General features: G+C 37.9%; 2 protein-coding genes across 2 annotated transcripts; one reads left to right on the top strand and one right to left on the bottom strand.

Moving 5' to 3' along the window:
• The first annotated feature begins 2,975 nt into the window (after positions 1 to 2,975).
• Positions 2,976 to 11,867, top strand: LOC148325786 (Y+L amino acid transporter 2). Its single transcript, XM_088310603.1, has 10 exons — positions 2,976 to 3,124; positions 4,256 to 4,779; positions 6,078 to 6,203; positions 6,279 to 6,423; positions 7,866 to 7,989; positions 8,136 to 8,239; positions 9,188 to 9,284; positions 9,379 to 9,528; positions 10,948 to 11,131; positions 11,218 to 11,867. The coding sequence occupies exons 2-10, from the start codon at positions 4,290 to 4,292 to the stop codon at positions 11,286 to 11,288; spliced, it is 1,491 nt and encodes a 496-aa protein (XP_088166729.1). The 5' UTR covers positions 2,976 to 3,124; positions 4,256 to 4,289; the 3' UTR covers positions 11,289 to 11,867.
• A 370-nt stretch (positions 11,868 to 12,237) lies between these two features.
• LOC148325785 (uncharacterized) lies at positions 12,238 to 16,891 on the bottom strand. Its single transcript, XM_088310604.1, has 5 exons — positions 16,747 to 16,891; positions 15,315 to 15,423; positions 13,815 to 13,925; positions 13,188 to 13,266; positions 12,238 to 12,338 (listed from the first exon to the last, which is right to left on the bottom strand). The coding sequence occupies exons 1-5, from the start codon at positions 16,842 to 16,844 to the stop codon at positions 12,247 to 12,249; spliced, it is 489 nt and encodes a 162-aa protein (XP_088166730.1). The 5' UTR covers positions 16,845 to 16,891; the 3' UTR covers positions 12,238 to 12,246.
• Between the last annotated feature and the right edge of the window lie 109 nt (positions 16,892 to 17,000).

Below are 17,000 nucleotides of genomic sequence, written 5' to 3'. Positions count from 1 at the left end.
ACTTGAGCAAATATGAAGTTTTCAAAGCACTTTTAAAAGCTGGAAACGAAGTGCAAAAATTATCTTGACTTTGAGTCCAATTAAACTGTTCTTTGCCATGTCAAGGTATTTTTTTTATTAGTTCATCACTTCAAAAATTTTAGTTATCTCCAAATCCATTTTTTATACAGCACCCCGCATCCTCATTAGGCTCACTGGTGAATTAATTATGTCCCTATTTTGTAACATGGCACAGCTGTGGCATTTCTCTGTCTTTCGTGGAAGTATTTAATACAGAGAATTAAAGAAATGTAGTTTAGTTTAGAGTCAAGCATGACGGACTGTTAGAAAGATGATTTTATATTTCCTTTTTGTTACAATATTAAAATTCTTGCCTCGCTCTTTCAACATTTGTGATTCTGCCTTGCTGTTGTGAGACACTACAATAGTCTACTAGTGTAGCTCAGCGTGTGTCCTGTTTAAAGCCTCATCGTGTGTAGCTATATCTGTTTGCACGTTGTGACTTCAGTGCATATGGAAAGCCCTTTGAGCATTTATTCCCTATTGCAGTCAATACAATTCAGCGCACTAGTAGACGTACTAGTCTTACTAGTACCATTTTTCCAGTACCAGTGCCACTTGTGGACTACTAGTGCAGAATTAACCTTATTAGTAAACTACTAGGCCCAACTAGTTTGTACGTGTCACACAGATGTAGCGTCCTGGACTCTACTCGTGGCATCAAAATAGCCACTAGTAGTTTTGACTCACTGGAGACATGTACCTGCTCTACGAGAATGAAATGTCATATAGTGGAAAAAACTTTACGAGTGAGACAGTGATTCTTCCATTGTGTTGAATTGTCTTATTAGTGAAGACAAAGAGCGAACGGCCTCAAGTGTGTTATCTAATAAATGCTCATTTTCCTTTTTAAGCATTTGATATGCTGAAATGGTCATAGGTAGCGATGTCCACGTGAATTTTGGTGGCAATTGATCACTGTTTTGGACATTTTTTGAGCAATGAAGGTACAAGGATTTTCAATGGAGCGTTGGTAATCTGTCCCTTAAATGACTCTGCAGTACCATGAGGAGAGCTGAGGGGGGCGTGGCCATATTCTTACTTAAAAGGGGGTGTTTTTCAAATCAAATTTGATTTATATAGCCTTCACTCATTTCCTCCTCCTTTAAGGTTCATGTACTTGGCACGCTCTTCTAGTAGGACAACTACGTACATGTGAGGCAAAACTGCACTAGTTGAGAGCTGCATGCTCCTAATATTCCGAGTGACATCAAATTCACACTCGTTAACATCTAACGATTCACTAGTAGTACTATTAGCGCACAAACGTCAACAAAAGCCTCATCATTAACAATTGTCATTAAGTGAATGTCAAAAAGTGAGGGAAAAAGTTACTAGTTAGACACAATCTGTGTCCTGTCCAGTGAGGAGGAGTGCACTACTATGTGGAGCTCAAGGTGGAAAGCCCAAACGGCTTTCAAGTGTCTGTTAATTCTCTGAAATCAGACGGAGAGGAGAAGCATTGAGCAAAGCTATTTTTGCCATTCATGGTGTATCATGGTTTCGGTTTGCCATGTTTGGTGGCCTCGGTCTCTTCCTCAATGCTGCCTTCACTTCCTCAAACTGAGTCTTCCGTGGATGTATTGTAGCTAGGGCAGTGACTGGTATCTGAAGTCGAAGCAGGCATCAATTCTTAGTTCCCCTTTTCACTGCAGTGAAACACCAAGTACACCAAGTCCTATATATATATATATATATATATATATGTATACATGTATATATATGTATATTTTAAAAGGTAACCGCAAAAGCATTTTAAATGACATAAATAAGGGTAAAAAAATAACGTATTTTCCCAAGTTAAACTCAATAATATGATTTGGAAAGAAAATAATTGTTTTAATAATCTATTAATGTTGATCACGCTGCCAATTAAATGATAATTGTGGTCTGGCTGTGATTGACAGCAGCAAAAACTACTCACTAAATTATGACAAGCTTTGCTAAATAAACCATTATAGACCAAATGAAAACTGAAATAAAGATTTTTGCAAAAAAAAAAAAAAGCCTGCTTTCCGTTCTATGTCATCAAAAGATGCTCATACATAATTGGCGCAAAAATAACATAGAACGCACAACACAGAAAGCAAAAACCCTGCCACAGATTGATTACCTTCCAATTGAGTGACAGTACCTGTGGTTAAATCCAAACTGTGGCAAGGTTTTTACTTTCTGTTTTGACACCTCCTGCCACTATCTAGCCCGTTAGCTAACTACTCTTTGGGGCTCCTCTTGGCCGATGAATGAATGGCAAACTTCTGACTTCCAATATGAACCTGCGCTGTAAATTGTAGCCACCAGGGGAGATGTGTTTTCTGTGTGTAGTCATAGCTAGCTAGCTAATTGTACATTGTAGCGGTAGACTCGGGCATAAGAATCTGTTCCTCGCAAATATGTCACTCAACCATTGATGCAAACAAAGGCGCAAGATTTTATATCATGGAGAAGGGGCGAGTCTTTTTTAGCCACGTCCAAAAAGTCTGGAAAATGTAAATAAAGAGTTCAACACTATAGATAGCTCCACAATTGAATTCACGACGACAAAGTTCTCAGTCTGTCCCCATTTAGAACAAATCTCTCTTTCCAATAAGAGGTCTTTAAAAATAATCGTCTGACTTCTGGCTGCCCTCAATTTCAGATTCTAAGCTGACTTCTATATTTAGGTGCATGTATAAGGAGCCAATCACAATCAGAAGACTATCTATAGTAAGTTTCTATATGGCGACACACTCCATACCAGTTCAGATATAATTTTACATACTGTCTACATGTTCTTTCAGTGCTCATACTTGTTTACTTGGCTTAAGTTTTGACCCAGAAGTGTCCTGTTCTTTCATCTGCAGAGGGAGGGCAGGATCTGCCCCCAGACTGAAAATAGCACGGAGGGCAACAAGAGAATGTAGTTTTGCATGGAGCTGGGGAAAACACATGTGAGATGTAGTTGAGCGAAACTGCAGGGTTGCCTCACCGGCGATCACATGTGAGCCCACCAAAGTCTCACGGCCTCGTTCTGTGGCCCATGACAGCCAGATTAGTAAAAACAGCTGTTGATCTGAACAGTAAGGTAAGTCAATCCTGATGTCTGCTTAGATGTTTCTTTTGTAACACTTGATTTCCTTCATGTCAACACTCATTGACTGGACCAAGGAGATAAAAGTTTGTGCTTATGATCCAAAGTAGGAATTTGATAGCTTGCATGACCTTTTTATTGCATGACCCTGTTCATGGACAGAGATTTTGGTATTTAGTCAGCATAGAGGTCAACGTCACAGTGAGAAAATTCACATTTCACATTTGGAACTCGGATAGCATTGTTATCCCAAGTTTATTCATGGCCTAGCTAGACGTATTCTTTCGTTATATGCGAAAAAAAAAAAAAACCTTTGTGCATCCCATAACAATAAAAGTACGTTTCGCCATCTTAATCTGCCTAGTAACTATATGATTAAATGTGTAATATTACGAGAATTAAGTTTTCAAATTCACTTCTGAAATTACGATTTCCTTCCATTGTAAATGTTGATTTTAATATCTATCACACACATATTTTGATTTTTAATTCCCCAAAAATATTTTCTTGTACACTTAACAGCACTTTTATTCTTTTTTTTCCTCATAACATTAAAATATTTTTCATTTTCAAAAATATGAACGAAATATGAATCTCTTTCTTTGATAAATGTTGACTTATATCTCACAATACAAATACAATATCCTGGCTTCATTTTGGACACAATTTCATTACAAAGAGATTTGTTTTTTTGGGGGGGTATTTTTGATTTTTTTGCAAAAAAAAATAAAAAATACGGAAATTTTCCGTTGTTCCTTATCAAAAAGTCGCAAATTGTCATTAATATTTTCTTTTGATTGAAAAATTGAATTACATCTCAGGAAGCCTGAAATCTTAACTTCCATTTCTCAATGCAATGTTATGCACATTGCAGATCAAAGTTACAGTAATTTATAATGGCAAGTTATGAGCTGTTATGAGTCTACGTTGTAGTTATAAAGCAATGATCAAAAAACATGAAGTTGATTTGCAGAAAACCACCATTTTCGTGGAATGTCCCAAACATGTTCTCACCTAGAAGCAAAAGGTTTGAGAACCTCCTATTGTAGGTGTACCTAATATTGTGGCTGGTGAGTATCTAAAGATGACATCTCCCTAATCATATTCCGCATATTCCTTCCTCAGCGCTGCCTGAATAATTGGTGAAATAAGAGAGAAGATGGCTGTCATATCCCAGACAATCTGCCCGAGAGGCCGAGTTACATCCGATGAGAATTTAAAGGCTCCAAAAGACGGTAAAATGCAGATGAAGAGAGAAATTTCCCTCCTTAACGGGGTCTGTCTCATCGTGGGCAACATGATCGGCTCTGGGATCTTCGTCTCCCCGAAGGGAGTCCTCATGCACAGTACTTCTTTCGGACTCTCCTTGTTCATCTGGGCTCTCGGGGGCATTTTCTCCGTGTTCGGGGCTTTGTGCTATGCCGAGTTGGGCACCACCATCACCAAGTCTGGAGCCAGTTACGCTTACATCCTGGAGTCGTTCGGGGGCTTTCTGGCCTTCATCCGCCTGTGGACGTCCATCTTTCTGATCGAGCCGGCCAGTCAGGCGGTGATTTCGCTGACCTTCGCCAACTACCTTGTGGAGGCTTACTATCCCACCTGCAGTCCCCCACACAATGCTGTACGCCTCATTGCAGCAGCCTGTCTTTGTAAGAGTTTGATTTCATTAACAACACTCTGCTCATCTCATCAAGTGTTTGCAAGAATAACAACACTTAATTCTCTGGCCTCTATATCATTAAGATAAGACTAACTTGACATCAAATTGTACCGATTGGCAGGGTCTTGGCCACTTTTGAGCAAATGAAAAACTATGTGGTGCCTTAACTTACTAGATTAATTCATTCAGTGATTGTATCTCGAATTATCGTTCCCCATTGAAATAAATGAGCAGGCTATTAATCCGTTCCAGGGCCTCCTAAAAAAGTTGTGTTTTTCGTAACGAGGATAATACCACTCAACAGTATTGTTCTTCACAAATCCATACAGCAATAACAGAATTGAATAGTATGCAAAGAATTAAAAAGTAAATGCATTATGGTTTCATGCTACAATGCTCATTGACATTGTGCTGCTCCTTCTGCAATGCTTACCTTTCATTCTTTTATAATGAACATAAATATGCCTGTGATATTTGTTATATTGGATGTCCACACATGTTGCTGCTCTGTTTGTGTACAGATTTGCAAAAGATCTAAAAGTTTCTAACTATGGCAACATTGATGCCAATGTCCATGGCCTGTTCATGGTGTTTTGCGTTGCGTATTAGCAATACGCTCTGTTATGAGGTTGGTTAAATACATCATGTTTTGTGTTTAGTTTCACAAACTTAGTAATTACTGTGAATAATATACAGCTTGAGGGAATTACGTTTTAATTTTTTTGTTTTTAATTGAGTTTTTCTCGGACAAAGGAGGAATTTCATCATGTAGTGAGAATTTTAAGATTCCAAAATATACAATTACTGGTGCACTGTACTACGGTGGGTCCAATGAAGGATGTAATTTAGCTTTTTATGAAGTGCAAGTTCCCCTCTGCTGGGGAAAAAAAAGGAAAGAGGGATCTGACAATAAATTACATTTTCATTTTTTTAGGTTGTTTTGCAACCTGGGCATTGTGCAAACAAATTGGAATTTCGAGGGTTAAAACAATACACGTGAATGGTTACTTTATAACAATAGCAAGATGCAGCTAAAAGAAGCAAAAAAAAAAAAAACAATGAACCAGTAAACCCATTTAAAATTAACAAGCTAAAAAGGTTAAATATTGTCCTTTACATTTAAATATAATTTTAACAAGAGAAACTGCGGAATTTGAATTCATTCCGAAAAGGTCATGATCCATGTGATTTCACTCGAACAACTCAGTGAAAGAAAAGGTCTTGCTGCCCTTCGCTTGGAACGCTGCTAACAGATTGCCTCTTTTCTTTCTCCCTTCGCTTCTCCAGGCATGCTCATCTTCATCAACTGTGCCTGCGTGAAGTGGGGCACGATGGTACAGGACATCTTCACATACGCTAAACTGTCGGCCCTCCTTCTCATCATAATGGTCGGGATCCTGAAATTGTCCACCGGTAAGTGGCAATGGATCAACAAACCTAATTATGTGACGGTAAAGTGTCTTTCACTTCCTCAACTTCTCTGTCCAGGTGAGACAAAAAGCTTTGAGAGTCCATTTGAGGGTTCCTCCACAGATCCTGGAGCCATCGCTTTGGCTCTTTACTCAGCTTTGTTCTCGTACTCCGGGTGGGACACGCTCAACTTTGTCACAGAGGAGATTCAGAATCCAGAGAGGTAAAATGAAGAATGTGCGTGGAAATAAATGAGATGAAATGAATACAAGAGGCTGTTCCTTTTGAGTTGGTTTCCGTCATTGTGATGTCCTGAGTCAAAGCTACATTTTTTTTTTATTAATTTAAGGATTTTTAAAAGATTTTTTTTATTTCTATTCCTCTTAATATTAGTTTCAAGGCACTCACAACGTAGAGTGAATATTGTTTGTTAGCTAGCTAGCTAGCTAGCTAGTTATAGCTATTCGCCCACCTTATACAGAGATGGAAGTAAACGATGAGACAAAAGCAAAGCAGTGGCATTATCTATCAAATTAAGATCAGCAAAACATCGACTTTCACTTAGACTGTCTTGATTATGAATGTGATGGGCAATGATTTTGATGTGTGTCCATTTTATGGCATGAAACCCTGACTGTGAATAGTATGATACAGAATGAGACGCATGCACGGCAACCCATCACTGAGGAGTTGTGTCACCCTGCCTTGTTGAAAAAAAAAAAATCTAGGTATACCTGTGTATCAACTCAAATTACTATTACGGTACAAAAAGAATACCATTGGTATGGCAAAAGCGAAAAATGAATGGTCTTGAGAACAAAGTCTGCTGCAGGTTCTACTCCGGGCAAAGACTGAAGATCATCTTATGTTCCTCGTTTATGCTGTCTGCTTTGTAGTAATGGGCATGACAGTTCTTTTAAGTGAACAGAATCGAAACTATCAAAAGATTTGTTGACCAAATCGTTCACGCCAACTCCCCAACACGCAACATGGATGGAGTGAGTTAAAAAAAATTGCCGTGCTCACCCTGATGTTGCAGTAGTTGGAATTTGTGCGGGGAAATGATCTCATTGATTCCGTGAATACCAATAGCGTGGCGATGCTTTTAGGAAAATCCCGCCTCCATCTGACGCTGCCTGCTGATTGGTCGTTGGCGATGATTGACGAAATGCGCATTCCTGAGCTCAAATGAAGTGAGGAAAGAACAAATCACTTGAGGAAGTCATCCATTCACTCAAGTTCCCTGTAAAGATTCCTTCTTTTTTAACAAATCAGTGAAGATCGACCCAACACTACCGCTTTACTGCTTTGCCTATACGCACATTTCGTCCGATGACGTCATCACATTCTGACAAAGATGGCCTCTCTTTCTTCCTTAACCTCTGCTCCTGCATACAAAAAAAAGCTGCCCAAAACAGATGCTCCGACCCCCACCTTGATCTTACCTCCACAATCAAATTTAAGTTAAAATGTTAAATTATCAATGTAACACATGATTGTCCTTGAGTTGAAATCAACCAATCATTGTACTTTATATCGCTAAATACAGTACACGGATTACATTTAACATTAGAAAAATCAAGGACAAACCTTAAAAAAAAAAATCGCTCCGACACATATATCTCTCTCTTTTTTGGGTAAGAATGCACATTGTTCTTCCCTCAGGAATCTACCTCTGGCCATTGCCATCTCCATGCCCATCGTGACAATCATTTATCTGCTGACCAACGTGGCCTACTACGTGGTTCTGGACATGCCCTCTCTGCTGGCCAGCGACGCCGTCGCTGTGGTGAGGCATCAACGAACGGCCATTGTGCTGCTATATCTAGTCCTGCTTTCACTCACACATGTGTATTTTCTCCTTTTAAGATGGAATCTTAGGTCAATGAATTGTGATTGTACGAAATTGAGTGTGTGCAAAATCTGATTCCACAGACTTTTGGGAATGAAGTTCTGGGTCCATTCAAATGGATCATCCCTGTGTCAGTGGCCATGTCCTGCTCTGGAGGACTCAATGCGTCCATTATTGCTGCTTCGAGGTAATTCAAGGATTTCTGTATTTCAACTTAAGTACACAGTGTGAGCGTTGCTCGACAAATCAAATATACTACTCTATCTATGGTTTGAAGTTAGGTGTCAACCAATCGTGAAGCCCATATTTTGGTCATCTCATTTTCCACTTTTGACTTCACCACGTCCTGTTGTCATGACAATCTCATGCTCTTTGTGTGCAAAATATCCAGACAATAAAGTGGCACAGTCTTTATACAAAAATATGATGGTGGTGGATGAGAATAGCAGTTAGCCCACTATTCCAATAGCCTAAAGATTCATAACTGTAGTACCCTAGGATTGGTGAAAAATGGAAGCAACGGCGCAACGTGAAGCTCCATTTTGTTCGCCAAAGATTATATCCGATTATATGCGGGCAACAACTGTGTCATGACGAGAATTGGAATTCACCTCGTCGACATGACACGTGTCGTTAAGCATGTGAAAATAGTTTTGCAAAATGACACAAGTAGCCAACTCCCTTGCAAAACATTCCAATCTTCCCTAAAAAAAAAAAAATGCAAAATTGAAATAGAAAAAGTGAAACATGGATGCTTCATTTTTTCAAGGCGCTGTGATGTAAGCCAAGATGAGAACAGCTGTCTTGTTCACGAGAAAAATACGTGCAGAGCTTCCTTCAATTACAAAAACTTCATTGTGGCTTGTATTTTTAATACATTTTTTAGATTACTTTTCCGGCTGGTCCGTCAATTTATTTCTTGTGGCATAAGAAAAATATTGGTGCTATAACAACATCAGTGATGTCAAGGATTGATTGATTTTAATTCCACTTTGATTACATTGTAGAATAAAAGTCTTTTTCCGCTCTACCCCTAGTGATTACTTTTGCCACCGCTCTAACAAACGCACAAGTCAACTTTATGTCCCAATAAAGCCGCAGCATAACTCTCTTCGATAACATCCTTGTGTTGCAGATTGTTTTTTGTGGGTGCTCGCGAGGGTCACCTCCCTGACACGCTCAGTCTTATCCATTTGGAACGCTACACACCCATCCCTGCTCTGCTGTTTAATGTGAGGACGTCCCATCTTGAACTTGAATGGAACATCTAGTTAAAAACAAAAAAAGACTATGAATGAATTGTTTTTCTTTTTTGTATCCCTGCAGGGCATGATGGGCCTCATTTTTCTATGCGTGGAGGATGTGTTCCAGCTTATCAACTATTTCAGTTTTAGCTATTGGCTCTATGTGGGCTTGTCTGTGGCAGGCCTCATCTATCTGCGCTTCACTCAGCCAGACCGACCCAGACCTGTGAAGGTGTTGTGTTTGTTTATTATGCTTTTAGATGCTTGCCCACTATACAGTATTTTGAAATGTCTGCATGGTTTATGGCTGGGGAATATGCCCCCCCCCAAAAAAAAATGTTCACTTACACCTGCCAAATCTCTATATATAATGCAATACAAAGTTCAACACAACTGAACTATACATTGGCAGTGATTCCTTTGTGTACCACTAGATTATTATTATTTTTATTTATTTATTTTGTAACTAGATATTATTGTATATAGGTGGATTGGATTTCTTACAAACAAACAATTAATATTTTTTGCTAAATTTATGAAAGCAGCTTCTTCAGATAGAAATACAATAAAATATTATTATTAGTATTATTATTAATAATAATAATAATAACAACATCAATAATAATAATAATAATAATGATACTAATAATAATAATAATAATAATAATGATACTAATCATAATGATAATAATAATAATAATAATAATGATACTAATAATAATAATAATAATAATAATAATGATAATAATAATGTTTCCAAAGTTCTTCTTTTCTTGCTTTCCACTTTTGTGCAGTGCTTTAAATAGCAGTTACAAAGATCATCACAACATTTGTCGACGACTGGCTAGCAGGGCAAATTGGGCAGCTCCACTGAAACATCATCTGCATCATTTCGCGGAAAGAGATTATAGTTATTACGCATGAAACAGGTCCGTTACCAAGGCTGGCAACTGTACTGTGCAGATCTTTAAGGTGTTTTCTAGAAAAGCAATCTTTCAGGACAGAATGTGGATGATGAAATTAAAGTCAAAAACTGTTTAATGTGTCCAAACATGCCACCTTTTATTTCAAAATATCAAGTATCTGCGTAATGTGGTTGTAAACGTGAAATGTCTAGAATGTGTTGAACAGAAATACTTTTTGCTTGCATTATTTTATTAATCTATTTATTTATAATATATAGTCACTAAAGCAGTCAGAAAAGCGGCTGAATAGCGACCGAACCGTTTAGTTGGCAACGCTGACTTTGTTTTCGTAAAGTAGCTCCTCTGTCCTCACACCCATGCAGTGACGGAGCGACGTGTCGGCCCGTGTCACTCTCTGGCCATTTCGATTTTTGATACCATACTTTTTTTTTGGGCATTTTCACATGAATGCAGTATTCTTAGCCCTCTCAATACTCTGCCATAATTCAAAAACGGGGCATATTCTCTGGTTTGCACTTAAGTCAATTTCTTCCACGCCATAGCATTTGGAAATGTCCACTTTTTCCCCAACTTATATGATATCATGTCAACATTCAGACATCATTGTAATGAATTAGGGCTTTAAAAAAAATCAGATTAGAAAAGTTTGAGAACTTCTGTGAATTTGTTATGCTGTCTGAACACATTTATTCAAAGAAATAACATGTGGCTTCTTCTCTCCACAGCTGACCTTGTTCTTTCCTTTCATCTACTGCCTGTGCAGCCTGTTCTTAGTCATTGTCCCTCTGTACGGAGACACCATCAACTCTCTCATAGGCATCGCCATCGCCCTCTCAGGCGTGCCTGTTTATTACGTTGCCATCCACCTACCCGAGGAGAGGAGGCCAAAATTCCTACGCACGCTAAACAGTAAATGACTCCTGTTTTCAACTCGTGTTTTTTTTTCCCCTCAAAAATTTCTGAATGAAATTCTTATTCTCTTCCTTTTTCAACAGTCTTTGCCACCAGAAACACCCAAAAGCTACTGTACTGTTGCTTGACGCAACCGGATGGTAAAAGGCAGTGATCTGTGGGCCAACGTCGTCGTGAGACCGCCCACCGTTTAAAGGAAGGAGCTGACGTTTCGTCTCGCCACGAGCAGAAACGCAACGCACGTGTCTGTAAACATGTCACACGGCAGGTCAAGTTTAAAAATAGGCCAGCAGTGTCAAATGACGGCTGTTGGGCGTAGACACTTGTGACTCTTAGAAAGCAACATACACTACTAAGAAATAGATGGCAAATTTGCTGTTCTTTAAGGAAACCACATTGAAAAAAATCTAATATTTGGATCCATTCCCGTGCAAAATTTTAGAGAAGGTCAAATTAATCACCTAAAAATGTTTTATTGTATTTTAGGTTGATCCTGAAATTTCAGCCGGAAGCCCAATATCGCCAACTTTTTAAGAGTAGTGTATTTCTCAATAGAGATCATTCAGTATCTTCCATGAGGATTTTAACAAAACCTTCTTTGAGATTGTGTACCTTGTTTTGTTTGACTAAACTGGAAGAGCGTTTTCCAATGCATGGACTTATGAATTGTAGGACCGTTTATGTCATTTGTAGAGACTTTGTATAATGATGTGTTTTGTGATTTTACACTGGAAAGAAGATTTCATACATAAGTACAGTTCATCCAGAGGTTTCTGACTGGGCTGCTTTCATCATATTAAAATTATTGATTCTAATTACTAAAAGAAATCCTGTGGCTTGTCTTTTATTTTGCTGGCCATTAACCATGTTTGTAGTGAAGCTGCTCTTCTTCTCAATTGTATGGTGAGCATAGCAAAAAGGAAAAGTGAAAAAAATACAAGGAAAAAATCCGCTAACAATGATAATCCGGGCCCAAAAAAATATCACAGTTGAAACATTACAAAAAGTTGAATAATAATCAACTCAGTGATTTTTATTTCTTTCTTTATTTTTTCATCTCTTGCCCACATGGTTGAATGCAGGACCAGTGTAGGCTCACTTTTCTGTTTTGTTCATGACAAGGAGCAGTTGGCGTTCTCAAAACCAGCGCAGATCCACTTGTTGGTGAAGCGTTTGTATCCCTCAGCTTCAATCAGGTTACTTCCTGAACAAAAACATGAACATGTCACAGTCATCATCTTGACCAGTTCAGTTTATTTTTTTCATTCTCATTTCTTTTGACTTTTGTTTTCAATTATATTCATCTTTATAAGTTTAGTATATTATAGTATAATTTTTAATGTTTTTTTTTTTTGGTTTAATTTAAGTTTAGATTATTTTAGGATTATGTTTTTTAATTTATAGAGTATTTGTTGAGTGAAAGATTAAAAAAAATATCATTGTCCCGTCAAGTGAAGGTATTAAAGTAAATAACAATTCTCGAGCTGTGTAATTACATTTAAATGAACCCAGAAAGTGCATGTATGATATTAATTGACAAGAATAAAGAACAAACATTCATGCTTTAATTATCACTGTTTTTATTAGTTTCATAAACATAAGATGTAATTTCAGTTTGTGTATATTTTGATAAAAGATTTTTTTTCCTTTATTTTACTTGTTATTTTTTCCCATTTAATTGGAGTAATTTAAACAGTTCTTGTTAACTATAATAACCTTGGTTCAGATTTGCTGTATATCTACTAACGTCGAAATAATTCACAAATTAAATACGAGACATCAAGGCTGATCATTAGATATCATAATATGAGCAGATTGAGACAGATGTGATTCGTTTGTCAAATTTCTAATGTGATTTGTTATATTGGCCAGCACAACTGATTGTGAAGGCGGGAATCTGATTAGACACAACAATCTGACATACGGGAAGAAATGCAGACAAGATCATTTCTACAAAAGAATATACTGTTACGGTTCAATTTAATATCATGGAAAAATGTTTAGAATTTAGGCTGGAAATGTAGGCAAATGCTTCATGCGTTCAAGTACTGACCATCCATCAGGTTCTGGAGGCTGCAGAAGTTGGTGCTGTTATCGGCCGGATCTTTGGAGGTCTCAGACATTCCTTCTCCCTGTTTATGACCCAAAACTTTTGATCAGCTCATATAAATGTTCATCTTTTCACACATAATCCATGGAAAGCTTTCTATCAAACAGACAACAAAATTGTGAATGCTTTACTAATTCTGATGTCAATTGGCTTCATTATCAAATGTCTTTTGTGGATGTAGGGTTGCGTGTTAAAGTGGTGAAGAAAAAAAAACTCCTCTTGGAAAAAAAGTAGGATAGTTTTTAAAAATAGTAGGTCAATTGTGCTGGTCTATAAACAAAAAAAAAAGAAATATTAAGTTTAATAATAAGTTTAAGCAAACTTTCCAGATTGTTGAAATAAAACATGTGAGCTATTAGTATTTTTTTCATATCTTTAAATTATTCTACTAGTAGTTTTAAGAAACAGGAAATGCAATTTGCGTGTACTAATTGAATGACAAATAAAAAGAAATGCAACATTACAAATGTCAAAATTTCACAGTATAGCATATGACATGACATCACACCTACTGACTTCACATTTCTGATTTTTTTATTTTTATTTTTATAACATGCGTAAGTAACATACGGTCACTTTGCAAACGGTGGACTGCTCTAGAAGAAACTGCAGGTCGTTGACTTTCTTGGTTTTTGGAGACGTGTGCGTGGCTGTTATCAAGTACGGCGCCGTCGACACGAGCTGCAGCAAGTTTTGAATGCATAAAGTTAATAACATGATAAAAAATTTTCCCCTTCAGCCTAGAAACAGTGGTCTGAGTTGTTATCCATCTAGGCATGGCGACATAACTGATTGGAGGAATTGTGCGAGATTGTTATCAGGTCAAATGAGATGTTTACTGAGAAGGAAACAAAATAAAAACATTGTTCTTTCTTTTAAAGTGTGTCATTGAGATTGTTCCATTTCTCTGGATCTGTTTACGGAATCCAAACTCCTGACCAGCCACAATATTAGGAACACTTTGAATCAAATGCTACTTAAGCGTATATACAGTGGTGTCTTGACTTTATTTCATTTGTTTTGTGGCCACTTGGAACTTTCATTTTAAATCATCTTTCCTCGTGGAAATGCAGTTCATCTATTCCAGAGTGTTTTAAAACTCCAACAAAAAAATGGAAACAATTTCTTTTGAGTAAGGAAGCTAGGACTCTTCAGAATTATATAAAATCATACAGTGAGAACAAAACTTAATAGTCCATTGTTTAAAGCGTTATTATACTTATGTATCATGCTAGTTTCATTAGTCCATCTATGGCATTTTTCTTTGTGCTAGTATTGAGCAAGCAGATTTTTGCCAGATGAAGTGATGTGGTTTGGTTAAATACAGACAGAATTCTCTTTTTGAAATTTCAGATGGGAACAGCCATAAACAGCTTGATGCCGCTTTTGGAAGAATTGTTCACTATCTGCCACACTGTTGCTGGTTGTCAAATTCGATGCTCCCATCTGGCATTCGGATCTCCAATATTTGCTTGGAAAACTTGGAAGATGATGTGGTTGTCTGGACATTTTTGAAAAGTTCATCCAGCCATCTATTATCTGTACCGCTTCTCCTCACAGGGGTCCCAGGGCCGAAATCAAACCCACAACCTCTGCACTGTGAGGCCACCTTGCTAACCAGCTTTTTGAAAAGTCACATTTCTAATTGACTTGAAACGTTCTTGAACTGGATTGTGTTCAAATGTGGGAGAGTGGACCACAGGTTCAATTCATGTTGTTCGATTTTTTTTTGTTACATTTTTAGATTCATGTCACAATTTTTTTCGTGTTGTTACTTTTTCTATCCAATCAAATTTCAGACTCTATGCGCCACAGTGTAAATGTAATCTGCCCAGGGCCATCAAAATCACTTGTGCCAACTCCTGTAAGTTCAACTTTTAGCAATGGGCCTGTTTCCTTAACCGGTCACGACTCGCCACTGGATTTTGACAACTCATATCTCCTGCTTTCAATGCTGAAGTGCCCTTGAGCAAGGCACTGAGCGCCCCCAGTTACTTGCGGATTTAGAAAGTAAAGGGATGGCGCAAGCTTATCCAACGGAATGTCGAGTGAGTGTAATTATGAGCTGACTTCGTATGAGCATATCTCTCCTGCTTCTACGCAGCTTTGTTGGATCTGCCAGGCCTTGATCTGGTTCACCAGCGTTCCATAGACCTCTTCACATGGGATGCCAAACAACCTGTAAACCAGACAGAAGAGAAACATTTTTTACTATAGTGTTCACAAAATGATCACTCATTGATTCCAATTTTTCAAAAAAATAACATCAGTTGACAATTTTACCTAAAAATGCACAAAATTAACCAAACGTTTGCTTTTCTCAGCCCTGATAATGCCGGACTGATCTTGGGAGTGGCATTTTATACCGTTGGGGTGAGACATTAACGACCACTCGTTATGGCTAAGAATGTCTTACGAAATAATTTATTGGAACCTTTATTAATCTAGGGTGGGATGATTATAGAACAATCGTTTATAAAAACATGAATCGAATGCACTTTTACATTTATTTGGGATTTTCTCTCGTCCAAGCAAGGTCCAAATTATCCAGACATAAATCTTATTTATATACCTAAATTCCAACCAACACTTGCAATATTTTCACAAGCCGAAAATCTGAAATTTTGTCCAGAATTAATGGGGCACCTTATAATGCGATACGCCTCATGTTCACACCGAGTTCCAAAGTCGTGTCAATTTGAGGAGCGCTGCACTTGACTGACTAGGTGCATTCCTTTCCGACACGGTATACTGTAAAGTGAGGCTAAAGAACTCGGAACTTGCCATCATTCCAGCTTTTGGACATTGTTGTAATCAGTCGCACGGAAACAGGCCTAACTCTGACAATGACGAGAGGGAACCTGATGTGTTTAATATTTCAAAACTTCAATAAAGCGCAACAAACTCCGTTGTGCCCCTTTTGCTGCCTTTTAAAAGTGTACGCTAGCAAACGTGATTGTTACCACGGCAAATTCTTTTATGCTGCAAAAAGTTCTTGAATGTATCTCAACGAGCGGGCAAGCCCTATGAATGACTCAAACACAAATGGTAGCAACACAAGCAGAATAAAAAGCCTATAACTACTCTCACAGATATATATTATTTATCCTAAGTGAATAACGACTAACGTTACTGCATCTTAGCGACAACCAGTCATCTTCTGTTTTTTTATCACAAATTTGACACGTCGTATGTCTGCATGCATTCTACTGCGTCTCGGTGTTCAAGGCACACACCCCAGACGTAAAATCCCCATGAATGATTGCATGAAATCACAAGTTAATTCTTTGAATTATATTATCATGGTATGTTTTTATAAAGTACAATAACACAAGTCAGAGTGATGCGAGTGTTTTGATTTATGCGCGACAAATTAAGCACCCATAAATCAATGCATCACTAGACCAGAAATAATGAAGATGCACAAATAAAAAACCTATCATGACACGTTTGCATTAAATGTGATGTTTTAAAAATCTAAAAGATAGAAAAGCCATCTTACCACTTGATTTTGCACTGTGCTGTGCCGTTCACCAGCGAGATTGTAAGTGTCGCCCCAAGAATAATGAGCAGAGCTGTAAACAGGAATCTCAGGTCCATAATTGAAGTGGGTCAACAATAATCGGAATGTGCTGTGTGCTCCACTGCACGGGCTCCTTGTGTCCACTCAAAACTGGTGCGAAATCTTAAGAGGGCAACTCACAGTTCATGTGAGTAGAGGACCAGCGTGAATCAATTAACACAGACTGGAGCATG

Source organism: Idiotropiscis lumnitzeri, chromosome 12 (genome assembly GCF_059441095.1).
Source record: "Idiotropiscis lumnitzeri isolate Australia: NSW breed Sydney's pygmy pipehorse chromosome 12, RoL_Ilum_1.0, whole genome shotgun sequence".
Taxonomy (NCBI): domain Eukaryota; kingdom Metazoa; phylum Chordata; class Actinopteri; order Syngnathiformes; family Syngnathidae; genus Idiotropiscis; species Idiotropiscis lumnitzeri.
This window is presented reverse-complemented; position numbering and strand designations above follow the sequence as displayed.

Excerpts from the sequence above, each read along its gene's own strand:
- LOC148325786 (XM_088310603.1), top strand. The coding sequence starts at position 4,290 with ATGGCTGTCATATCCCAGACAATCTGCCCGAGAGGCCGAGTTACATCC. Across the intron at positions 6,424-7,865 it reads GAGATTCAGAATCCAGAGAG|GAATCTACCTCTGGCCATTG; the intron begins GTAAAATGAAGA and ends TTCTTCCCTCAG. Across the intron at positions 9,529-10,947 it reads ACCGACCCAGACCTGTGAAG|CTGACCTTGTTCTTTCCTTT; the intron begins GTGTTGTGTTTG and ends TTCTCTCCACAG.
- LOC148325785 (XM_088310604.1), bottom strand. The coding sequence starts at position 16,844 with ATGGACCTGAGATTCCTGTTTACAGCTCTGCTCATTATTCTTGGGGCG. Across the intron at positions 15,424-16,746 it reads GCACAGTGCAAAATCAAGTG|GTTGTTTGGCATCCCATGTG; the intron begins GTAAGATGGCTT and ends TCTGGTTTACAG. Across the intron at positions 13,926-15,314 it reads GAGAGATATGCTCATACGAA|CTCGTGTCGACGGCGCCGTA; the intron begins GTCAGCTCATAA and ends AACTTGCTGCAG.